We start from the raw sequence: 26,018 nt of genomic DNA, 5'->3' as shown, positions 1-26,018 counted from the left end.
CAACAACCCAGCAGCAGGACCGCTACCTCATCCTTTGTGCAAGGAGGAACAGGAGGAGCACTGCCAGAGCCCTGCAAAATGACCTCCAGCAAGCTACAAATGTGCATGTGTCTACTCAAACGATCAGAAGCAGACTCCATGAGGGTGGTATGAGGGCCCGACGCCCACAGGTGGGGGTTGTGCTTACAGCCCAACACCGTGCAGGACATTTCGCATCTGCCAGAGAACACCAAGATTGGCAAATTCGCCACTGGTGCCCTGTGTTCTTCACAGATGAAAGCAGGTTCTCACTGAGCACGTGACAGACGTGACAGAGTTTGGAGACGCCAAGGAGAATGTTCTGCTGCCTGCAACATCCTCCAGCATGACCGGTTTAGCAGTGGGTCAGTAATGGTGTGGGGTGGCATTTCTTTGGGGGGCCGCACAGCCCTCCATGTGCTCGCCAGAGGTAGCCTGACTGCCATTAGGTACCGAGATAAGATCCTCAGACCCCTTGTGAGACCATATGCTGGTGCGGTTGGCCCTGGGTTCCTCCTAATGTAAGACAATGCTAGACCTCATGTGGCTGGAATGTGTCAGCAGTTCCTGCAAGACAAAGGCATTGATGCTATGGACTGGCCCGCCCGTTCCCCTGACCTGAATCCAATTGAGCACATCTGGGACATTATGTCTTGCTCCATCCACCAATGTCACGTTGCACCACAGACTGTCCAGGAGTTGGCGGATGCTTTAGTCCAGGTCTGGGAGGAGATCCCTCAGGAGACCATCCGCCACCTCATCAGGTGCATGCCCAGGCGTTGTAAGGAGGTCATACAGGCACGTGGAGGCCACAGACACTACTGAGGCTCATTTTGACTTGTTTTAAGGACATTACATCAAAGTTGGATCAGCCTGTAGTGTGTTTTTCCACTTTAATTTTGAGGGTGACTCCAAATCCAGACCTCCATGGGTTAATAAATTTGATTTCCATTGATAATTTGTGTGTGATTTTGTTGTCAGCACATTCAACTATGTAAAGAACAAAGTATTTAATAAGAATATTACATTCATTCAGATCTAGGATGTGTTGTTTAAGTGTACCTTTAATTTTTTTGAGCAGTGTATATATATATATATATATATATATATATATAAAATCACACAGGGACATATATGTTTGAACCCCCCCCCCCCCCCCACCCCTCCCGAAAATGCTGCGTTTGCCACTGCAGCAGCAAAATGTCCTTTGAATGCCGGCAATTTAGTTGGGTACCCATGTTCTAAAGCAGTGATAGGCTATCTGATTCACTTCAGGGGAAGCAAAACCATCTGCAAAAACCATCATGAGGGCTGCAAATTACCCTTAATCTTAAATAAAATGAAAACAATACATTTAACCAAAATAATTTTATATAAGCAGTTTTTTTTAAAGTGTTATAGACGATAACTAACTAATCTGAATGAACAAAGTAGGAAGCAGCTGGGGTCCACACTAACTATTCTAGATGGTGGCCAATAGTCTGTATTTTATTAGGTTTGTTTATTTATATATTTATTTATTGTGATATACAACAAGAATGCACTAGTGCAGTGGATTCCAATCTTTTTTGAATCACGGTGCCCTAGAATATCAGAATTTTTTTTCACGGCACCCCTAGGCCAAAAATGTCTTATTGAGAACTTTAGAAATAAATATTACATTAAGTAGATCGCGTTTATATGTCATCCTTAGGGTCAGTTGTGTGGTGAGGGACAAGATTTGCTTCTGTTTGGCCACATATTTTATGACTGGCAGCCACCAGTACTGCTTTTGCCTATTACATTGACCATGAATAATTTGAATTGGTCCTGGACCACCAACCCAGGGCACTCCTGCAAGTGTCCCGAGGCGCCACAGGGAGCCACGGCACACAGTTTGGGAACCTCTGCACTAGTGGATCAAATTGCCACTGGACTGCAATATATCAGACAATATATAACAATTTATTTATTAAAACCATATTAAATAAAATCATGTATTAGCAATACCAACTTGAATGTAATTGCACCAATGTCAGTACTCAGCAACATATCATATAATAATCTTATTATTGCATTCAAAAGTCTCTAAATAGGACAAATAATTTAACCCAATAAAACTGCAACAATGTTATGAGTTGTCATTTAGTTGCAGTTAGTATTTGCTGACTATTGGGGTCATTCCAAGTGGTTCACTCGCTAGCAGTTTTTAGCAGCCGTGCAAACGCATAGTCGCCGCCCACTGGGGAGTGTATTTTCGCTTTGCAGGAGTGCGAAAGCCTTTGTAGCAGGGCACCTGCAAACACATTTTGTGCAAAACAAGACCAGCCCTGTAGTTACTTATCCTGTGCGATGATTGCTGCGACGAGTGACAAGGTAATGACGTCAGATACCCGCCCAGCAAACGCCCGGCCACGCCTGCATTTTTCCAAACACTCCCAGAAAATGGTCAGTTGACACCCAGAAACTTCCACTTCTTGTCAATCTTCTTGCGACCGCCAGTGCGAATGAAAGTGTCACTAGAACCTGTGCAAAACCACGATGCTCAATGTACCCGTACATGAATGTATCATAATGAATGTATCTTAATGCTCCTTTCGGAGTCCGTCTCTGTGATATGTTTCATGTGCTGCGCATGTGCGGTCCCGCTGACCATACATGCACAGTGGACTTATTTTGGTGGAGGGTTCCACGATGTGTAGCCCATAACCTACAATAGGCTGCCTCCATCTGCAGGTGGCAGTAGCTGCTGGGGTAAATTTCCAGAATGCTTCTCCAATTTGCTAAATCTGGCAGCATTGCATCCCCTATAGAAAGCTATGAGGCTGGCAGCAGGAATAGAGGGATCTCAACAGGTATTGGAGATATTTGCTACAATTCCTCCTACTTAATATTTGCAGCTAACCCCTGAAAATGGATGTTTTTTGAGGAAATAGCCGCAAATATTTTTTGAGAAGTGGGCCCCTTTGTGCATTACCTCTAAACTCCTTGCACCAGTATATTGACATCTATCCTGGCTGTTATGGGGTTTTGCAGTTACATTTGCCACCCGACGTGTGTACTCAGCTTGATGGTTAGTCCAAGGTGTGCGGTGTTGGTACCAGTATAGGTTCTGCAGAAATCTAATAATCTATAGTAACATTGGGGCAGATGTATTAAGCCTGGAGACGTGATAAAGAAGTGTTAAGTGGAAGGTGATAATACACCAGCCTGTCAGCTCCTGTCATTTTTCAAACCCATATTGATTGGCTGGTGCGTTATCACCTTCCAATTGTCTATTTTTTTATCACTTCCCAGGCTTAATACATATGCCCCAAAGTGTCCTGAGCAGTCTTTAAAATTCCAAAATGCAAGTGAATTACTTCCCTCTGCTGGTCGGTGTGCCAGGATCAGTATTAATAGCTAATTGGGACTACAGGTTCTCAGCCTTATTTGCAAATTTCTACTGTATGCAGTATGGTTTCACGGTAACTGTAATATGTTATGTAATTCTATGTATATCTCTTTAGGTGATCATCTTAGGGAAGAGTTTAAGGAAGTGAATCCATTGCTCAAAGTGCCAGTTCTAAAAGATGGAGACTTCACACTTGTTGAGAGGTGAATAGAAAATTCCTAGTTTAGTTTTCTGATATATTATTATAACATTATTTTCTAATTTACGTTTGTTTAAGATTAACACATTAATATTTATCTTTGTTTTAACCCCAGTACTGCAATGTTGCGTTATCTAGTGCAGAAATTTAACACACCTGAACACTGGTATCCATCTGATGCAGAAAAGCGTGCTCATATTGATGAATGCCTTACTTGGCAATATAATAATACAAGTCCTCATGCCTGTAAAGTCTTCTGGCTAAAGGTAAGTGAGTTTTTATACTAAGCAGGCTATAATTAAATCATTTAAGTAAAGATTATAAGGTATAATATTTTTTTTTATAACATTCAAGTTTATTTGGATGGTATTTGGTCAGATGGTCAACAGTAACCATGTCAACATTCTCAAAATGTTGGTACTGTAAATATATTTATATATACAGTATGTGCAAAAGTTTTAGGCAGGTGTGGAGTAAATGCTGCAAAGTAAAAATGCCTTCAAAAATAGAAATGTTAATAGTTTCTTTTTATCAACAAAATGCAAATTTAATGAACAGAAGAGAAATCAAAATCAAATCAATATGTCAATATCTAAATCAAATCACCCTTTGCCTTCAAAACAGCATCAATTCTTCTAGGTACACTTGCACACAGTTTTTGAAGGAACTTGGCAGGTAGGTTGTTCCAAACATCTTGGAGAACTAACCACAGATCTTCTGTGGATGTAGGCTTGCTCAAATATGTTGTTTCTTCATGTAATCCCAGACAGACTCGATAATGTTGAGATCAGGACTCTGTGGGGACCATATAATCACTTCCAGGACTCCTTGTTCTCCTTTACACTGAAGATAGTTCTTAATGAGATTGACTGTATGTTTGGGGTCATTGTCCTGCTGCAGAATAAGCTTGGAACCAATCAGACGCCTCCCTGATGGTATTGCATGATGGATAAGTACCTGTCTGTATTTCTCAGCATTGATGACACCATTAATCCTGACCAAATCCCCAACTCCATTTGCTGAAATGCAATCCCAAACTTGCAAGGAACCTCCACCATGCTGTTTCCTGCAGATACTCATTATTGCACCGCTATCCAGCCCTACAGCGCACAAACTACCTTCTTTTTCATCCAGATATTTAAAATTTTGACTCAGCAATCCAGAGCACCTGCTGCCATTTTTCTGCACCCCAGTTCCTATGTTTCCATGCATAGTTGAGTCAAAACAAGGCCAAGTAACTCAACTTTGCAACAAAAACATAGGAACCGGGGTGATCGCGTCCTGATTGTCAATTAAACAAGCCCACAGGAGTGCCATTGAATTACCTACTTATATGCCTATTTTGGGTTGAGAACTGCGGCTATAGTCTGTCTGGTATACGGAGTGCCGGCTCTCTGGACACGCTCACAACATGTTCATAAACTTGCTGGAGTAGCAACCCAGATAGAGGCCAAACAGCTCCATAAGCAAATAATCAAACGGAGTGTGCGCTCAACAGATTTGAATGAAGAAATAGAGGTTTATTCAAATAGAGGCATCATTAATGTTTCAGTCCCCAGATGGATCATATAACAAAACTGTAAGGGTTGTGTCTGTACATAGCAATATTTTTGTTTTGTTAGAAATATACATATAAGGACTATTTATGATAATGACTATCTATGATGAAAAAAAAAGTTTGGGAATTTTTGTCTGTCTGCTCGTTTCGGCATCACGCAAAAACTACTGGATTTGAATAAGGTTTTCAGTATTGCATAGCTTTGTGACCTAGAAAGAAACTGAGGTATGTATGATCTCAATGTGACATCTGGGGGAGGAGCAATAAAGGAAAAACAATACGCTTGACTGAAGTTCGTGTTCCGATCATGCTTCTATGGAACTTTACTCTGCACAAGTTATGCAACTGAACCCAACTTAAAGTGACTGTGCTACAGAGCAACCTAATTGAGGCAGATATTCTAATGGGATGTGGAACAGGTGAGACTGTGTTTATACCATGTATACTCTTATCCCCAACGATTTTCCCTTTCAATTCAAGCACCTGCAGTTTCCTGTAAGTGTCTCTTCTCTATGACGATCAAGTCACAGGTGCAAATGCTCAGGGCTGCAGACTTAGATATAAGGACTAGCTGCATTTTTCATGGGCAGCTGTATGTAGCTCGCTCATGAGTTAGTAACCCCAAGCATCTTTTTGTGTTAATACCAGAAGGGAAAACTGAAAATATTGTTTACAAAGACATTTTATGATCAGTGTGTATAATATAAAATATAAAGCACATCACAATATTAGATGGCACTAATGTTGTTGTAAAATTAGTTCCACTGAGCAGTAACAGACATCCATGCAAGTGAAGCTGCGATCAAAAGCTGAAGGCGAACGTAAATGCGGGTGCGCACCAAGAAAGGGGCGTGCGGACACTTCAAATGGGAGCATGCCATGAGTCATGGTCATTGACTCGTAGCATGCCCCCATATTGCTTAGCAACGGGGTACTATGGCAGCGGCGGCAGCGGGGGACAAAACAGACAGGCGGGATCTGTCAGCAGTGCGGGGGTGTCCTCAATGCAGAGGAGCCATTGGTGTCAGCAGTGTGAAGGTGCCAGTGGTGTCCTCAATGTGGGTATGCCAGTGGTGTCAGCAGTGGTGGGTGAAGTCAGGGGTCCTTATTGTGGGGGTCTTGGGGTGTCAGCAATGCGGGGGTGCTGGTAGTGTGAGGGTGCTAGCAGTGTCCTCAATGTGGGTATGTCGGCACTGTTGACAGTGGAAGAAGGGTTTGAGGCATTGTCAGCAATGCAAGGGTGCCGGCGGTGTCCTCAGTGCAGGGGTGCCGACGGTGTCCTTGTTGCTGGGATGCCAGTACTGCTGGCAGTGTCGGCAGTATGGGTGTCCCAGTGGTGTCCTCAGTGCAAGGGTGCCCATGGTGTCCTCACTGCAAGGGTGACAGCAGTGCGGGTGTCCCAGTGGTGTCCTCTGCAAGGGTGCCAGTGGTTGTCCTCTGTGAGGGGGCTGCCAGGGATGTCAGCAGTGCAGGGGTTCTAGTGGTGTAATCTATGTGGGGGAGCCAGCAGTCCAGAGATGCAGCTGGTGTCATCTGTACGGGGGAGCCAGCTGTGTCAACAGTGTGGGCTGTGTCCTCTGTGTAGAGGTGTTGACAGTGCGGGGGTGCTGGCTGTGTCAGCGGTGCAGAAGTGCCTTCGGTGTCCTCAGTGCACGGGGGGGGGGGGCGGCGGCAATGTCCTCAGTGCAGGGGTGCAGGCAGTGTTAGCAGTGCAGGGGTACTGGTGCCCTCTTGTATCCTATGTTGACATGCTGATTGGCTGAGAGCCATGACAGACGGCTCTCTCTGACAATCAGTGGTCTTCCATAGACTATAATGGGGACTGGCGTCCGAGCTGGGGCAGGCAGGGAGATCTGATCTGGGGCTCGGACCGCCCTGGAGCCCCTATGTCTGGGTAGGCCCAGTTCCCAGAGAACCGATAATATAACTGATAATCAGACCAGATAATATTTGCATAACTCAGCTAAATCAGTGCAATTTACTGGACATACTGAATTTGGACACTCAAAGGCCTGACTTTTGGGTGGATTTCTGCTCGCCATCTCAGGAAGATGTGATCAGAAAAAATGGGCACCCGCAATACGCACGCCCATTGGCAATAACTATGGAATTGCTCCCGGTCAATAATTGAATTCTCCCCCTGTGGATGCTTGTGACCAAATAAGCATCAACCCCCTTGTGGATTATGTTAAGTGTGTTGGAAGTAATAAAATAATCTAATAAATCAGTCCAACTAAATGAAGATAACGACTGAAAATCAGATGATTTCTGTTAAAAGTAGTATAATATTTGTATTATTTGCAGTCTTAATATTTCTTATATGATCTAGTAAAAATATTCTTGGTCTTTCATGTTGATGATTCAGCACATTCCTTACTAAGCTTGGTTGTCTGCAAGCACAGATACTGATATGTATCTCTTATAGTCCCGAAGGTAAAACTCTTAATTTGTATCACCTTCAAATGATCAACAGAATGTCTGTAATTCTCTGTAAACTGTAAGAAACATGTATCAGCTTGCTAGGGTCTGAGGATCAGTAACTGTATTTTTATCAAGGTTTATGGTTAAAAAGGAGTAAATTGCACCAATATTATCACATAGTTAAAATGTTAGTATATTAATGTGTAATACTGTTAGATTACATTAAGGTACGAGGTGTTTCATTTATTTGTTTATTTTTTAACATAGAGATATAATAAACATGTTTTTGACATTGTCATGTTAAACTTTATAACTTGTATGGGTAGCAGTAACTGTGATTATTTTGTTTATGGGGATGTAGTTATGTGACCAGCGGTCAGGAGACCGCCAGTCACAACACCTCCACCTACATCCCGCTTGCTCACTATCCCGACGGACGGCATGCCGACCAACAGAGACTATTCCCACTCGTGGGTGTCCATGACACCCATAGAGTGGGAATAGAAACTATGGCGAGCACCAGTGGCGTGCGGTGAGGTCGGTGGCTGGGGAGGCACAAGCAGCCAACCCCCCCCCCCCATAGGGTGGGGTAAAAAAAAAAAAGTGTAGCCCCCCCCCCCCACATTCCAGCACTGTGCAGAACCAGCCAGGGGGGGGAGGGGGGGAGGGGGTTATGCCATAGCAGGGGAGACACTCGGGAGACACTCGGTATGGGGTCCCCCTGCCATAACATTAATCTGCCCCCCCAAACCAGTCAGACCAGGGCTGGAATTCCTCGTAAGTGGGGACCCCAAAAAATGAAAATGGGGTCCCTCTCCCGAGCAACAACAGCACTGGGCTGATAGCCCAGTGCTATGCCCCGTACCCCTGGTGGCGGTGGGTGCGGGGTTCATTGTTAATATTGTTCTTGACAGGTGCCCTACAGGTCCCAGCAAGCCTGCCCCAGCATGCCGGCACTTGGAGAACCACAAGTGCCAGCATGCCCGGACATAAATGGCCCGCTGGCACCTGTGGTCCACCTGTAAAGAACAGTAATATTGTTCTTTACAGGTGGCCAACAGGTCCCAGCAAGCTGGCACATGGAGAACCACAAGTGCCAGCATGCTCGGACATAAATGGCCTGCTGGCACCTGTTCTCCACCTGTAAAGAAAATATTAAAATAAAAACAACAGTCTCTTTAAAAAAAAAATAGTTCATTTGACAGGGTCTTAACCTGGGGGCGGCGTCCTTTAAGCTCTTTTGCATGGCCGCCGCCTCCCCAGGGCTTCCGGCGTCTTCACCAGGGGGGGCGCCACCTCCCCAGGGCTTCCAGCATCTTCCTCCGGCGTCTTCACCTGGGAGGCGGCGGCCTTTAAGCTCTTTTGCATGGCCGCCGCCTTCCCCAGGGCTTCCAGCATCTTCACCTGGTGGGCGGCGGCTGCTAAGCTCTTTTGCATAGCCGCCAGCCATACAGGACTTCCGACGTCTTCTGCCTTCAGGAGCTCTTCTCCGCTCCTCCTCCGCCATCGGACTGACAGCCGCTCCCTCGTGCTGACTTATATAAGTCAGCCGGAGGGGGCGGGGCGATGACGCAGCGAGCCGTGATTGGCTCGCGGCGGCCATCTTGAATTTAAAAAATTACACTATGGCGCCATTTTTGAAATTGGTACCGCTCCACTGCCCAAACACTGCACGGCCATCTGCACCTCTGTCGCCCGCACCTCCACCGCCAGCACCTCCGCCGACACCCACACCTCCGCCGCGCCCACAACAGTGATTGACAGCGGATCCAGTGACGGAACCCCTGGCCAATCACTGTGGCCTGACTGACAGGGGACGTGCTTTCATAGGTAGAAAGCACGTCCCTGTGTGAAAGCGGCACCTCTAATGGTGCCGCTTTCCCATGTTATTTCAATGGGCTTTTAATGCCCATTGCTAGGCCCCGCCCGTGCCCGCCCCCTGCTCTCCATACCTTTCCCTATCTGACAGGGAGGCACCACGATCGGTGCCTCCCAAACACATTTTAGACAGGAGGTACGATTAGGATAATAAAAAGCAGATACTCATGACACAGAATATGTGTCATAAGTATCTTCTTTATAATATTTTAATCATTAATGACAGGGGAGGCACTGCCTCCCCTGCCTCCCCTGACTGCACGTCCCTGGCGAGCACAGCTCGCCACCTTTCCCACAGTTTGGCAAGCCTGCAAAAGTCTTGATGCACTCACCCACCCCACCGGCAGGCTGCTGTTTGGAATGTTCTGAATAAAAAAAAAAAAAAAAAAATATATATATATATATATATACACACATTTGTTTTTTAGTAGTCATACCCATGATTAGAGCCCATGACCTGTTATACTAAAGGCAGACACCTTACTGATAGAGCTATTTGCTCCTGCTTTACAAGCCTCCAGATTTTAACTATATGAAGCTAGAATTGTCAGTTCAAAACCATTGCAACTAGACAGATCTATGTAGCCAAACACTACATAGATCTGCTCAGTCACTCACAATGCTGATTATTTATCTAACAATTATTTTACAGTTGTCATATGCAGGATTAGAACCAACAACCTATTACACTAGAAACAGGCACCTTACTGATGGAGATATTTGCTCCTGTATAGGAAGTGTGAGCATTCTAACTATCTGAAGTTACTTATAATTGTCAGAGAAGTAATTTCATATAGTTAGACTTCTTATGTTTCCTCTACAGGAGCAAATAGCTTCATCGATAAGGTGTCTGATTCCAATGTAATAGGTTGTGGGTTTTAATATTTGGTATGATATTTGTTAAATGTGTATCTATGATAAAGAGGGTGTGATGTGTATCTATAATTAAGAGAGTGTGGTTTGTAAGGTGCATGGAGGAAGAGCAAAAAGGAAATTAACCAATAGGTTAAAAAATCTGGCTCTATGATATGGGCTGGTTTTCTAACGAGTGCTGCCAAAAGATAGAGTTAGTCACTCCTATTAATTAAGCAAAAGAAAGAAAAGGAAAGTAAAGCAGCACTAAATTAATAAAATGGATTGTCTGAAATAGGTACACATGATTTAATATAAAAAATTCATAATGTACATGTATAAAAGCATAATAACAAGATTTATGTCACCCAGCACTATTAATTTTTCTCAGCCGTGCCTGTTTAAAGTGGAGAGATGGTTGTAAGAGTAGACGATTCTTTCTCCTTTAGAACTGACAGCCCAGTCCAATAATGTAAAGTGAGACTGTATAACAGCTGCTGGAAGATAGTCCCACAAGTAATTTAAATGTTCCACGAGGGTCCTCACCATATATATGGATGTCTTTGATGTTACAGTCTAATCAGTATTGGTAGGACACAGGGACGCAGATGGAATAGATAGTAATCCAGTATCGATAAGGGCACCAATAGAGAAAGCCAAAGTGAGAGGGTGACAGATGGCACACCAGGGAGGACGAGAGAGCAGTGACTATCAATTAACACGGAATGTGGGAGAGGGGCTCCCCTACAGAGCAGGAACCTGTTGGCAGCTGACTCCATTGCCTCCCACAGTTACGCCTCTATGTTTGTATAAAACAATTGTATTCTATGGGCTTACATATGACCAGATTTTGTGTAACAAAATGACTGATATACTGGGGGGATACAAATGTTATTGTGCTGATTGCATCCATTAGTGTCGGGTTTAGCAGTGTAAAGTGGCTAAACCCAACTAAAATAATGGTCGCTATCAGGAAAAGTGCCATTATGCGCCCAACAGATCACTTTTCACACACTTCAGCTCGTCACCCCCAGCAGGTGCAAGATGAAATGTAGATGCCGGCAGCCGGTCACATTAAAACAGGGCTACATTTGTATATCTCCGTTGGGTGCCATCAAAAATGATTTTCAATCTCGCTCACTGTGTCCAGTATGTGATGTGTCTGCAGGCCTGGAAGAAGGATAATTTATATTCTTCTTGGAGACAAGGAATGAGATCACTCTCTGGTACCAGTCATAAAAGGTTCTGTTGGGGTCATTCTGACCCAATCACACGCTGCAGTTGTTCGCAACTGGCGCATGCCAAACGGCCGAAGGCCGTAATTGCCTAGTGATCACCTCTGCCTGATTGACAGGCAGTGGCAGTCACTGGGCAGGAGGGGATGGCATGGCGCCGTTTTGCCGCCGTTTTCGGGGCGCAGTCCAGCCAATGCAGGCATGGCCGGACCATGCGGGGGGCAGGCCGCAGTAGCTGCATGACATCACACTCAGACGCTGCGACCCAGGACAGCGACGAGTAACTCCCGGCCCACCGCAGGAGCCACGCTGGCTGGGAGTTACTCTTCAAGTACAAATGCATTACCACTGAGTGATGCTTTTGTACTTATGCGGGGGGCGGGGTGGCTGGCATGACATGTTGGGTGGACTAGCCCTGTGCTGAGCATCCCCCCGCATATCAGGGAAGATGATCGTAGCTGTGCTAAATTTAACACAGCTACGATCAACTCAGAATGACCCCCTGTGTTCCAACATACAGGTCAATTTACTAAGCCTTGGATGGTGATAAAGTACCAGCCAACCAGCTCCTTACTGTCCTTTTTCAAACCCAGCCTGTGACATGGCAGTTAAGAGCTGATTGGCTGGTCCTTTATCTCTCATCCAAGGCTTAGTGAATAGACACCTATAAAGAATAAATCTTGAACAAAGTTATGGGAGAAGCACCTCTAAAATTAATTTTGTGTCCATCTGGACTCCCACAACCCCCCTCCCATACTAATAAATAGATGCTTAGGATTGATTGATTGATTGATTGACTGACTCATTAAACTCCAGCAACAAGCATGTTAAAAAAAACAAGAGTTGGGGCTCTAGAAGCTGTAAGAGGATAAAACTAGGCAAACACTATACAATTATCTGTCAGAAAATCGGTGGTTGGAATGAAAATCTGGTAATGGATGAGAGCAACTGATAATCAACCATTTGCTACCAAACACTGGAAAATGGACAAAACCTGTCCGTGATTTAACCAATTTGTATAAATGACAGTTTTTGTCCATTTTCCAGTGTTTGGTAGCAAATGGTCGACTGTCAGTTGCTCTCATCCATTGCCAGGTTTTCATTCCAACCAAAGATTATCTGACAGATAATTGTATAGTGTATGCCCATTTTAAGTGTGAGCTGCTTGCAGCCCCAAGTGTCCATTGGCTTAAGGAGACTTCTGAGACTGATGATGAATCAAATGTTTCCTATGTAACTCCTTTCACAGTCTTTTGCATCATGTAGGTTAGGGAACTCTGTTTTATTTTATTTCCCTGTTAATTTCATTGAAACTATTACAATATAATCTGTCCATTTCTATAATATTTTTCTGTAACCTTGGAAACATTTTTCCAATTAAATACCCATATAATTAAGCATATTTCTCCATGTTTCTTGTTGACCCTGCAAACCTGTGAGGTCCAATGCTATGTGTAACTATAAGTGTGAAATATGAATATTTGTGCAGGAGATTTAAGGACTCTATATTCTTTGTGGTGACAGTGAAATTGCATATTTATCCTGACTGACTTAAGTGTACACATGTCATAACCCAACTGTCTTAGATTGCGGTATTTGTGTGGAGGCCGCAATTGTGACAGAGGGATGGAAGGAAAGGAGGCAGGTAAAGGGGCAGAGATTAAAGACTAGTGCAGTCCTTGTCCCCAGAGATAGAAAGGATAAGATATATGCCAAGTTTGGTAGATGGGGCTCTGTGAGCTAAGAGGTTGGAACCTCTTAACTGTAGCTAGAGTTTTCTGGACAAATTGATGAATGTATACTTTTGGAAATATACTAATAGTAAAATTATTTCAAGAGTTTAAATGAATGCACATGTAGGTATCACTGCATACTCAATACATTATTTAAACTTCTGATTGTTTCCTTTGCAGTGTATGAATCCAGCTATTCTGGGCCTCGAGACAGCAAAAGAAAAACTTGATTATGCCCTTGCCGAGTTCACCACTATCTTGACACTAATGGAGACCAAATTCCTGTATAACAGATTGTTTCTTGCTGGCGATGAATTCTCATTGGCAGACCTTGTGGCTATTGCGGACATCATGCAGGTGATACAATGACACTGTAATTGTAATGTTAATCTAGAATTTGTGTGTCCCAAAAAGCATCCTTTGACAATTAGGATGGTTTATTTTACACTCTTGGATATCAGTACAATGAAATGTTTGGATTTAGAGGAAATGGTGACGGTAAGACAAGGGTGTCATCTGACTCCCTTGGTACCAGCAAAAAATTACTTAATTTTAATTCATAGTCCAAAACCATTACTGAGAAAACTGTATATGACATATTTATGTTTTGTGTGCTACATAAAACATTTTTAGCAGGTGGTCCAGGTAGTGTGATATTTTCTCCATTACAGTTGTAGGTATACAATTTTTCCTGTAGAAAATATTTTGTAGCAATGAAATTGGCAGAACTTTAAGATGTATAACTGTACCAGATCTAATGGAGTGCTAAAGCTACCTATGAACATTTTTTTTTTAATTTTTAAAATTCTCAAAACAATGATTAAGAGTATATTTACTAAAGATAAAAATTGCCTTTCTGTATCAAAGATAATATGGATTTTTAACCACATTTGCTAATACAAATAGCTTTGTAGCTACATTGCACCCATTTGGTCCTGCTTGCCCTCATCCATCGCCATGAACCATTTGGCTGCCTTGAGGATCTGCCAAGTCATCAGCTCAGATGTATCCCCGCCTTGACGCGCCTTTTTATGACCTCTCCTGGTGCCAAGTTCAGGTAGCTGCAAGGCTTGTTGGGTGCTGGGGATAGAGCAGTGGACAGGTGACGGAAGCTCTGCCGATGGGTCTAGTGTTGGTGAACTTCCCTAATCCAGGAACAGAAAAGGCTGCAAAATAAGTTGCGAAGATAAAATGTTGTCAATTTATTTAACATTCATTTTTTACTTTCAGTTTCCTACAGTCGTTGAGAAGTAGCAGGCTATTGCAATAGAATTTGAGGAACAATTACATTTTCATAATTGTAAAGGAGCCAAAGATGGAAAACACAACCATATTATACCACCAGCTAATAGTGGCTCCGTTTTCTACAGTAATAAGGGCTTCATTAGTATTGTTTTAATGGCCATTACCAATGACAGATATGAATTTATCTTTGTGGACATTGGAAAGTAAGACTGTGTAAGGCATCTGGTGTGCCTGCACAGCATGAACTCACTGGTCTGGGCATTTGGCATATCATCCAGTGGCTCACTACAGGCTGTCAGGGGTTAAGGTTTTTTGGGGGAGGAACAATGCTTTGTCTTGGTTCAAGTTGATTGGGTGGGGTAGAGTCAGGGGTGGTACTGCTAGGAATACTGCTAGGAATATATTTCCAGTTTTGTCATTGAAAATATAAGTGCAGTGCTTCTGTTGAAGTGTTGTTTGACTTTGAAGTCTTCTACATATTCTCTCTTTTTCTCTTTGGGCGTATTTTCATTCTGTCCTCTATTCTTTTCTTTCTTGTCTCTATTCTTCTTTCTATCTTTCTGAGCTATGTCCTCCATGCCTAGGTGCAGCGTGGGACTGCCAGTGCGCTTGGCGGACCCTGATTAGGTTTACCAGGCTGGCGTTCAGGGTCGGGGCAGGCCGGAGGCTACAGTTGTTAGGAGAGGCGCGGGCATCCGGGGGTGGGCTCACCCTCCAAGTCGCAACGCGACTAGGGCCCTTTCTTGGTCCCTTGCCAGGGCCGGGGGAGTGGGGATGGCCGTGCGGGAGTCACACAGGCTGAGATAGGGAGGAGTGCTGTTAGGGAAGTTGCAGGCCCCTGTCGGCGGCAACAGACTCCGGCATTGGAGCAGGTGCGGGGGGCGGTTGTGTATGATGAGGCACTCTCTGTGGCAGGACAGGGATGTGAGCGCTCCAGCTCTGTTGGTGCTCATCTGCCTTGTGTCTCAGCGGGTGGTTGGCACAGACAGCCTAGAGGTGACAGGTCACAGTCGAGCGAGGTTCTTGGGCTCCCCAATGCGGATCGTGAACTGTCTAGAAGTAGTGGGTGGAGGGTCAGGCCTCTGCTAGTAAGAGATGCTGTTAGGTGTGCGCAGGATGGTGCACTGACATCATGTGCTGCAGTTGGGGTGCACCCTGAGGTTAGTGTGCTGGTCGGTATGGGCTCTAGATTTGTCTGGGAGGTCACGTGAGTCGTCAGGACGTGGACCTGGCGGTGTGGTGGTTGCTGGGGCATCCCAGCGTCTCCATGGTGATGGCAGCATGCGTGCTTCAGGTAGTGGTGCTAGTGCTCAGGAAAGGAGCAGAATTAGATGCAGGAGTGCTCTGTTGAGCTCCTCTGGGGTAGACGATTACTCTACAGCGGAAGATAGTGAGGGCTCGGCAGGTGTGTTGCTGCCCACAGGGGGTGCAAATACCTCTCTTCGTGGTCATAGGTCTTATGCAGATGTAGTGCATGGTGTGCCAGTTGGGGCAACCGCTCCTGCTCTGGATGCTTCTGTGTTGTCTACAATTTGCACAGCGGTGGTGTTGGCTATGGCTCCCCTGCTAACCACCATGCCCGGTGGGCAGGGAACGGATGCTGGTTTATTGGCTGCTAATGCTTTGCAGGCGCTTGCATCGGTGTTGTCCTCGATCGGTGTGCCTAGGGCGCAGGGCCAGGTATCCAGTTCGGAGGTGGCACGTGCTGTCATGAACGGGAACAATGTTTCTCTTGTTTCTCCAGCTGCTGAGACAGTGGGTGAAATGTAAATAGCGTCAGCTTCTGGAGGTCACCCGGTTGGTGCTGAGTCAGCGGATATGGCTGCACAAGCTGGTGAGTCTTTTCTGGACCATGACTGGTCCAGAGAGAGTGTTGGTAGTCCTGATAGTGGAGTGGACTCTAGTACCCGGTCATCCTCCTCTAGTGAGGTTAGGGGTACGGGTAAGGGTTCCAGCAAGCAGCGTAGGAAGAGACATAGACGTCGGGGGACTGACTCTTCCCTGGCTTCCACATCCTCGGAAGGTGTATCCTCCTCCGGAGGCGGAGTCCACAGGGTCAAGAGGCGAAGGTGGCGTTCGCGTAGATATTCCAGCTCTAATTCTTCCCAGGTGTCGGTAAAGTCGGACATGGTCCACTGTGCTAATATAGTGGTAATGTGCGGGTCGAGGCCCTGGGACCGGATACGTAAGGGTCGTTATATTAATATATTTCGTCTGACTAGTAATGATAGGAAGGCGTTGTTTGTGGCTAGAAAGAAAGGCCAGAGTAGTGAAGATTTATTTTGTTCTTATCAGAATTGGGTTAGGTGCATGCTGATTTTTGCAGCATGTTACTTGGAGTCGCGGCCTGATGAATACATGAATTTGGTTCCCTACCAATTTCTGATTCATTTGCTATTTACTAAATATAAGGGTTATGTTTGGCATCGTTATGATGAGGATTTTCAGAGAAAGCAGCACGGGCATGAAACTTACGATTTTGTCAAGAAGGATGTGGAGTTGTATGTTGAGTTAACGCAGGCTGCTGGTGGCACAGTGGAAGGCAGTAGCGCGAAAGGATGGGGGAAGCAATCTGTTCCTCAATATTTTGGTTATCGGTCGGGCCCGTGGCAGCCTGGGCATAGTAAATGCTTCGCCATTAATAACGGACAGTGTGAGTTGGGAGGGAGGTGTCGTTTTCAACACTCCTGTATTAGGTGCAAAGAAGGCCACGCAATCAAAGACTGCAGCAAACCAGCAGCTGGGGGATCTGCCACACCATCAACTCTGCAAATACGCGGTCCAGCGGCCCCTGTTGTTGGGTAGAGCCCCCTCCCCAATTAAATTGCCGGTGCTTTTGCCCTGGTTGGAGAGATATCCGCGTCAGGTTGACGCTGAGTTTTTGTGTACTGGTTTTGCATATGGTTTCACCTTGCCTATTTCTGGGTCTGTTCGTTGCGGTCCAGTTACGGAATTTGCGTTCCAAGCAAGACTTTTCCAGAGGTTTTAATGCAGAAGGTCCTAACCGAGGTTAAGTTGGGACGGATGGTGGGGCCTTTTCGGAAGGCCCCTATTCCGGACCTAGAGCTTTCTCCGGTTGGGGTGGTACCAAATAAAATTGCTGACAAGTTTAGGCTCATTCAGCATCTTTCTTGTCCTATGGGAGCATCGGTGAACGATGCCATCCCTGAGGAGCATTGTCGGGTGGTGTACTTATCTTTCGACTTGGCTTTGGAAATAGATTGTTTGGTAGGGGAGGCACTAATGTGCAAGTTAGATGTGGAATTTTGTCTCCTACCCTTACATCCTTCTGCCTTTTGGTTTATGGGTTTTAAATTAGATGACGGGTTTTATGTTGACAGGTGCTTGCCTATGGGTTGCTCAATTTCTTGTGCGTATTTTGGTGGTCATTCTGACCCATTCGCTCGCTGCGTTTTAATGCAGCAGAGTGAATGGGTCCCTGCTGCGCATGCGTCGGCACCATTGTGCACCGGCGCATGCCAGACGGCCGAAGGCCGTAGCAGGGATGCGATCAACTATTCCTGATTGACAGGCAGAGGCGATCGCTGGGCGGGAGGGGGCAGAACGGCGGCGTTTGCCCGCTTTTTCGTGTGTTTGGTCCGGCCAACGCAGGCGTGGCTGGACTGAATGGGGGGCGGGCTGCAGCGGCTGCGTGATGTCACACGCAGCCGCTGCGGGACGGGGAGCGATGAGTAGCTCCCGGCCAGCATACTAAAGCTGCGCTGGCCGGGAGCTACTCTTGAAGTGCAAAGGCATCGCCGCTGTGCGATGCCTTTGCACTTCTACGAGGGGGGCCGAACTGACATGCGGGGTGGGCTAGCCCTGTGCTGGGTGTCCCCCCGCATGTCAGGGAAGACGATCATAGCTGTGCTAAATAACGATCAACTCGGAATGCCCCCCTTTGAGTGGTTTAGTACATTCTTACATTAGTGTTTGCAGGAGGCTACGGGGGAACGAGGGATTACGCATTTGGATGATTTTTTACTGATCGGTCCCCCAAATTCAGAGTGTTGTCAGATTTTGCTTAATAAGTCTCTTGCGTTATTTGAGGATTTTGAAGTTCTGATAGCAGTTGACAAGACTAAGGGTCCTACGGAGTCCTTGGTGTACTTGGGTATCCAAATTGATACTTTGGCAGGTTTGTGCAGGATTCCTGATGAAAAAGTTTGGCGTCTCAATGACAGAATTTAGTTTTACCCTTGCAGCGGGAAAACTTACTCTTAAGCAGGCTCAATCTCTATTGGGCCTGTTTAATTTTGCTTGCAGGGTAATCTCTATGGGTAGAGTGTTCTGCAAAAAATTGGAAAGGACGACGGTCGGAATTAGACGGCAGCATCATTTTTTGACGTTATCTCTGGAAATTTGCAGGGACCTGCGCATTTGGGATGCCTTTCTATTCCAGTTTAATGAGGTGTGTTTATGGCAGGAGTGCGCCGTTCCCAATGCCTCATTGGAGCTCTTTACTGATGCTGCTGGTACCTGTAGTTTGGGGGCTTATTTCGCGGGTAGATGGTGTGTAGCGCATTGATTGGGTGTGCGATCGGTTCATAGGAAATATGCTGTTACTTGAAAATTTTCCTATCATGGTGGCCTTGGAATTATGGTGTCATTGCTTGCAGAATAGGGAGGTAATTTTTTTGGTGTGACAATTTAAGAGTAGTTTTTGCCATTAATAAACAAAAATGTACCTCCCTACCGGTCCTTACGGTTATTGCGCAAATAGTTTTGACATGCATGGTGAACAACATCACTTTGCGAGTAAAGAATGTACCGGGAGTGCGTAACGAAATTGCTGATGCCCTTTCTTGTTTTGATTGGGATCGTTTTAGAAGGTTGGCTCCTTCTGCTCTTTCTTTGAGTGATGAATGTCCTGATTTTGTGTGGCAGGTTATCCATCAGGAATGGAGGACCTAGGTCACAGGTCCTTGGCTCCTGCGACATTCACGGCCTATTTAGCATCGTAAGAGTGGTGGAATCATTTCCTTCTGGAGCGGGGCCATAGTGGTAAGAACATTCATGACTTGATTCTTGCCTTTTTGTGGAGTTTTTATGTCGACGGGAAGTCGCGCGCTTACGTCGGTCGGATTCTTGCAGGCATATCATATTTTTTGCGTCTTCGGGGAGAGAGGGACTTTACTAAGTCCTTTTTCCTCAAGTGGGTTCTGAAAGGATGGGCAAGGGCGGTCCTGCCTTTGCGTGACAAAGGGCGTCCGATCGATGGTTCCTTGTTGAGACGAATTTTAGAGTCGCTGAGGAAGATTTGCTCTTCAGGATACGAAGTTCGTCTCTTCAAAATGGCCTTTGTGATGGCCTATCACGGAGTGTTCAGGGTGGGTGAACTGTTGTCGGTTTCTCGTACAGCAGTTTCGCCCATGCTGGCGAACCATGGGGGTCATTCCGAGTTGATCGCTCACTAGCTACTTTTAGCAGCTATGCAAACGCATAGTCGCTGCCCACGGGGGAGTGTATTTTCACTTTGAAAGTGTGCGAACACGTGTGCAGCTGAGCGAGACGAAACAGTTTTTTGCAGTTTCTGAGTAGCTCTGGACTTACTCAGCCCTTGCGATCACTTCACTCTTTTTGGTCCCAGAATTGACGTCAGACACCCGCCCTGCAAACGTTTGGACACCTGTGTTTTTCCAAACACTCCCTGAAAATGGTCAGTTGCCACCCACAAATGCCCTCTTCCTGTCAATCTCCTTGCAATCGGCTGTGCGAATGGATTCCTTCGTTAAATCCATCGCCAAGCAACGATCCACTTTGTACTCGTACGACGTGCCTGCGCATTGCGGTGCATACGCATGTGCAGTAGTAACCTGTTCACTGCGCTGTGAAAAATGGCAGCGAGCAATAAACTCGGAATGACCCCCAATGTCGTTATACGCCCCGACGGTTTGTGGTGCAAGATACAGTGCTCTAAGACTGACGTATTTGGCAGGGGGTCCAAATGGGTCGGCCAATGAACGCCACATTTGTCCGGTTGTCGCAGCCAAGTCTTATTTGGGCTTATGGCCTCATTCACCTGTCGGGTGGCTTGTTCATAGTGACAATACCCCGTTGACTCATTACCAGTTCAGGTCAGTTTTGAAGTGTTGTATATTGGGCATGGGTCTGTCACTGGTCGACTATGGGACTCACTCTTTCCGCACCGGTGCTGCTTCAGCTGCCACTGTGGTGGGTTGATCCGCGGTCGATATCCGGGCACTGGGTAGGTGGAGGTCTGGTGCAGTTAGATGCTATATCAGTCCTTCTCCTGGTACTGCACCCCTTTGAGGAGTAGCTGCTCGCAGTAACGTAACTAGACCTTTTGGTGCTGTGTGCCAGAAATACAATTGGTGCCCCCCCATATTCGAAACAGGGAAATTGCGTGCTGCAGGCATGCACCAAAAAAATTCATGGGGAAAGCACGTGACCACAAAAAACTACGAATTCACATTACACCACATAGTAGAGCCCCTATTATAAAATATATGTAAATTAAGGCCCCCTATATAAAGTATATGCAATGCACCAGTATATACAATGGTCTTAGTACCAGTGCAGAGTAGAGAGAGGGAGGGAGAGATGGAGAGAGAGGTGAAGAGGAATAAAGAGAGGCGTAGGGGAACAGAGAGAGAGACAAGGAGATAGAGGGAAACAGAGAAAGAGGCAGGGAGACAGAAGGAGAGAAAGATATGGGAAGATAGAAGGAGGAGCAGAGAGAGAGAGAGAGAGAGAGAGAGAGGGGGGGAAGACAGAGAGAGAGAGGGGGAGAGAGAGGGGGTATATTGAGAAAGAGAGAGAGAGGAGATGGAGAAGGGGAGAGAGGGGAAGGAGGGGAGAGGAAGAGTTAGCGAGAGAAAGAGGGGGAAGATGGACGGAGGAAGAGATGGAGGAGGAGAGAAAGAGGAAGGGAGAGTGGTCAGAGATAGAAAGGTTCTGAGAGAGAGAGGGGGGAGAGAGAGGGGCAAGGGGGGGAGAGTGGACCAAGAGAAAGATGGTTGAGGGAGAGATGGGGGCAAGGGAGATAGAGGGCCATGAGAGAAGGCACGAAAGAGAGAGGGCCGAGAGAGAGGGGTGGTTTGAGGGAGAGTGGGGGCAGAGGAAGTGAGAGAGAACAGATGGAGATAGTGGCTGAGCAGCACTTGCCACTTGTACTACACTTAACTGTATGATGCTTATTTCTGGCCTGGCATCAGTGGCATGGACGATCAGAGGCTGCCGCTGCTGCTGTGGTGGTTCCAGGAACAGTCAGGGTACATTGGAGTGTGGAATAAGTAGGAAGAGAGCAGCACCTCTGGCCAGCCGGCACAAGCAGCATTATTGCTTCGAGTCAGGGGGAAGAGCTGAGAGAAGGGAGAGCAGCCCCTCCTCCCTCTCCGGCCGGCACACAAAACAAGACTCTGTCCGTGCAGTTCAGGAGCCGGCATCTGTAAAGCTCCCGGCTCCGGCGTATAAACAGCTGCCACTCCGTGCAGTTCAGTGCAGGGAGCCGGCGCGGTGACAGCTGTAAAGAACCCTGCCTGGCTTCCCCATATTGACACAGCTGCCGCTCCCGTCCCTGCTGTTCAGTGCGGGTGCAGGGAGCCGGTGCGGTGACAGCTGTAAAGACCGTGCCTGGCTTCCCCATATTGACACAGCTGCCGCTCCGGTCCCTGCTGTTCAGTGCGGGTGTGGGGAGCCAGCGCGGTGACAACTGTAAAGACCCTGCCTGGCTTCAACATATTAACACAGCTGTCGCTCCGGTCCCTGTAGTGCAGTGCGGTGATTCCTGTAGTTTTGGCCAAGCAGCTGGTGCATACAAAGAGGATCACTGGTGGATGCGGACGGTTGCGCCCACAGGGCATTTCCGCTGTGTGCAACGCACCATCTGCACACACCTAGTTACGGCACTGGCTGCTCGTTGCAATCGCCTGTTGCGGTTGTGGGGACCTTGAGGAATTTTGTTTTACCGTTGGTTTTAATTACAGCTTCTGCCGACTGACGGAGGTTTTGTGTTTTTTCGTCTCATGTCAAATTGGGTGACCCACACTACCTCCCCCCCCCCACCCACACACACACACACACACACACACACACACACACACAAACCACCATCCATTACACGGTTAGGGTTTTTTCTCTTTCCATGTTACATGCTGGTCACACCTATTAATGTTCTTTTACACAATACTTTTACAGGACGGCTGTTAGATCCGCAAGTTATTTGGGTGGTTGGCCACTCATTTGTCTATTGGTTTTCTGTATCACCTGTGGTCACTGATGTTAGGAATTTCCCGGAGCTTCAGCTTATGCATTGGCTGGGCCGTAGGGGCCTCAGGTGGGAAGGTCTGAGTGACTTGTAAGTGTCCTCGACGTCCCGATTTGGTTTTCCTTTGTTTTTATTTGTTCATGTGGGGGACAATGATTTAGTGGTAAGAACAGGCCTTGATATCCGGTGTGAGATCAAAAGGCACATGTTGCAGTTGATGACCGATTGGCCAGTTTGCACTGTCATCTGGTCGTACATCGTGCCTCGGAAGGTTTGGCATGGAGCTGTCAACCCAGGAGCGATCGATCTGGTTAGAAGGCATGTCAACTCGGTGGTTGGTAGAGCAGTCCTGCAGCAGGGTTGTCTTGTCATGACTAATGGTAGAATTTCCTTTCGGGCCCAGAGGATGTATTGGTCCGATGGCATTTACCTGTCGGAGGAAGGTCTGTTGATCTTTTTTGAGGACATTATTAGAGTGCTGAGGTCCTGTTAGTTTTGTTTTAGGTGTCGGCGGCGGTGGCAGGTTTGGAGGAACCTGGCAGTTGGCCGGTTCAGAATGGTTAGTTAACCATTGATTTATTAAGCTTATTTTTCTTAGGGTTTTGGATTAGAAGTTTTTGTTATATTTGATATGTTTTTGACTTATGGGCATCACCGAACCAGGTGGGCCCATATGCTATTGTTGACTATTCTCATATGTGGTTCTTGGGGCTGGTGGCCCAATTTTTATTTCCATAGGGGCTGAGTGTTAGCTCTATCCTTATGAGTTGGATTGTGGTCAGGGGTAGTGGCAGGAGGTCGACCCCTAGTCATGTAGGGGCAGATGTCCCATGATTGCATTGGAGTTTGGATGTTCAGGAATGGTGGAAGAAGGCCGATCCTTGAACATCTGGGCTTGTTTATTATTCGCTATATGTGTTTTATACATTTTATTTTCTATGTGATATTTTCATAATGTTATTTATCTTCATGCAAGTCTTAATCGTCCTTCTACCCACCGCCTTAGTTTGAGAGTGATTTCTTTCATCAAAGTTTAGTTTTAATAGGCCTTCCTCTCAATTAATAAAAAGCCGATCCCTTTCATGCCATATTTCAGTTGTCAGCGTCATTAATTATTTAGATAAGTGAGTGATAGTGAGGTGCGGATGCATCTGGCTGTGTGACATTTATGGCAGTATCTGATGGTTGTGCTTTGGAAAAGACCATGCTCCTTGAGATGCTGAAAACCAATGGACTGAACTTAGCAGAATGTACCCAGAATACATATGGCCTACATTTTGTATTTGTGGCTGATGAAGCATTTGCATTGCATGCTAATGTTGTCAAACACTGTCCAGAAATAGAAGTTAATAGGGAACATAGAACTTACAGTTACAGATAGTCCAGAGTTAGGTGACTGGTATGATTTTGGGATACTGAGCAACAAATTTAGAATTTTTATATTGCCATTAATTTATGCTTAGACAAAGTGGCCTGTTGTGTCCTGCACAGGGGCGTAGGGTCACACCGAACCCGGTAACGGCGTGGGTGACTTAATAAAGTGGGCGTGATGGCGTCCTTTTATCTAAAAATCTGTAAAATAAAATAATTGCGGAGTCCCGGCCGCTTCATAAGGGGAGTGTCGTTTTAACATGGTAGGTGAGGGGGAGGGCACCCGCTTCCTAACTTATTTGATTTGGAACTGGGACCCTCTTCCCCAACCAGTGCCATCTTCCCAGTGATATTTGCCAGAGTCTTTGCATTCTATGTGTGGCACAATTTTCCCAAAAATATCACTGGGAAGATGATTCTGTTGCTGGCCACAGCACAGGTATAGTGGGGAGGGGGGTTAGCAGACTCGGGCCCGCGCCTGGCTCCCCCCACAGCGCGAGGCCGGTTAATTTGAACCCACCTCCCTCACTCTTGATGCCATTGGTCCTGCACAACTATTTGTGCCATAAAACACACACAGCTCAATTTCTACCATGGATGACAGTGAAACTGTTGAGGAGCAGTAGGTTTTACACCATTGGAGATCAATCTAAGTAGAAATGCAAGTGTACAGGCTAAACTGACTAGGGAAGAGTACATGCAGTACTTTAATGGTATAGGTGCAGTGTCATGGCAGAATGACATGATATAAACAAATGGCTTTATCATATGCTACTTTTGCATTTCTATTATATGCTACTTTTACATGTCTTTTGTGATATTTTATTATGTTTTGTCCAAAAATAAACTTTTTAAACTTGTGTGTTTATTTGTTATTTACGGTGTACAATGGCACTAGAGGTAATGTCTTCTGGTTCAGGAGTGGTAAATGCCAAAGCTGAGGCACCCAAGTCTACTGTTAGGTTGCTGATGGATGACCTAGGCAGTTCATGGTCCATGGTGAATGACAGGAGGTCAAAGTATCACAACTTTGGTACATAGACTTCTTCCACTACTGATCTTGATTTTTTAGTAGCTTCCCTCTTGTTTAGCTCCTTCTTGAACACTCCTCATGTCGGTAATTTTTGCTCGCACCCAGTCAGAATTTGCCACAGGGTAGAATGGCAGGCTGACCTTAATCAACTCCTCCAGCACTACAGCCTTCTTTTGCCTATTGGAATAATCTCTGCATAATTTATTCCATAGACATTCCAAGGATCTGTAGGCCCAGAGCTGGATTAAGGCTTCGGGTGGCCCGGGGGTACTTAAGACAGTGGGGCCCTAAAATCTATAATTAAAATCATAACATCTTTAATTACTACAAAGAAATTACAATTCGGTGGTAAATTTGAAAGAATCTTTCATATACATGTATGTATATAAAATATATACGTGTGTATGTATATATATATATATATACCTATGTACAGTGGTCGAAGCGGAAATTTTGAAGTTGGGGTATGGAAAAGTGAAGGTTGCTATTATGCAAGTGCCTCCAGGGAAGGGGACATGGCCACTCAAAAGGAAGCGTGTCCTTCAGTGTAGTTTACAACACCATATACCCCTTATACACATTATGCAACACAATAGTAGGACCTCTTATACTACCTAGTACTGATGCCCCTTTCACATTATACCACACAGTATGAGCCGAAATTCACATTATACCACACTGTATGAGCTGAAGTTCACATTATAGCACACAGAATGAGCCGAAATTCACATTATAGCACACGGTATGAGCCGAAATTCACATTGTAGCACACAGAATGAGACAAAATTCACATTATAGCATACAGAATGAGCCGTAATTTACATTATAGCACACTGAATGAGCCGAAATTCACATTATAGCACACGGTATGA

General features: G+C 45.8%; 1 protein-coding gene across 1 annotated transcript in view; it reads left to right on the top strand.

The window, feature by feature from the left end:
* The window catches only part of LOC134905627 (glutathione S-transferase theta-1-like), a 61,380-nt gene that overhangs the window by 6,000 nt on the left and 29,362 nt on the right, over positions 1-26,018 (top strand). The window contains exons 2-4 of the mRNA XM_063914649.1: positions 3,507-3,594; positions 3,706-3,856; positions 13,448-13,624. Of these exons, the coding sequence (XP_063770719.1) occupies positions 3,507-3,594; positions 3,706-3,856; positions 13,448-13,624 (416 nt within the window). The remainder of the gene's footprint in view (positions 1-3,506; positions 3,595-3,705; positions 3,857-13,447; positions 13,625-26,018) is intronic.

Source organism: Pseudophryne corroboree, chromosome 1 (genome assembly GCF_028390025.1).
Source record: "Pseudophryne corroboree isolate aPseCor3 chromosome 1, aPseCor3.hap2, whole genome shotgun sequence".
NCBI classification, from domain to species: Eukaryota; Metazoa; Chordata; class Amphibia; order Anura; family Myobatrachidae; genus Pseudophryne; species Pseudophryne corroboree.
The sequence above is the reverse complement of the archived record's forward strand: the minus strand, read 5'-3'. Positions and strand labels throughout refer to the sequence as shown.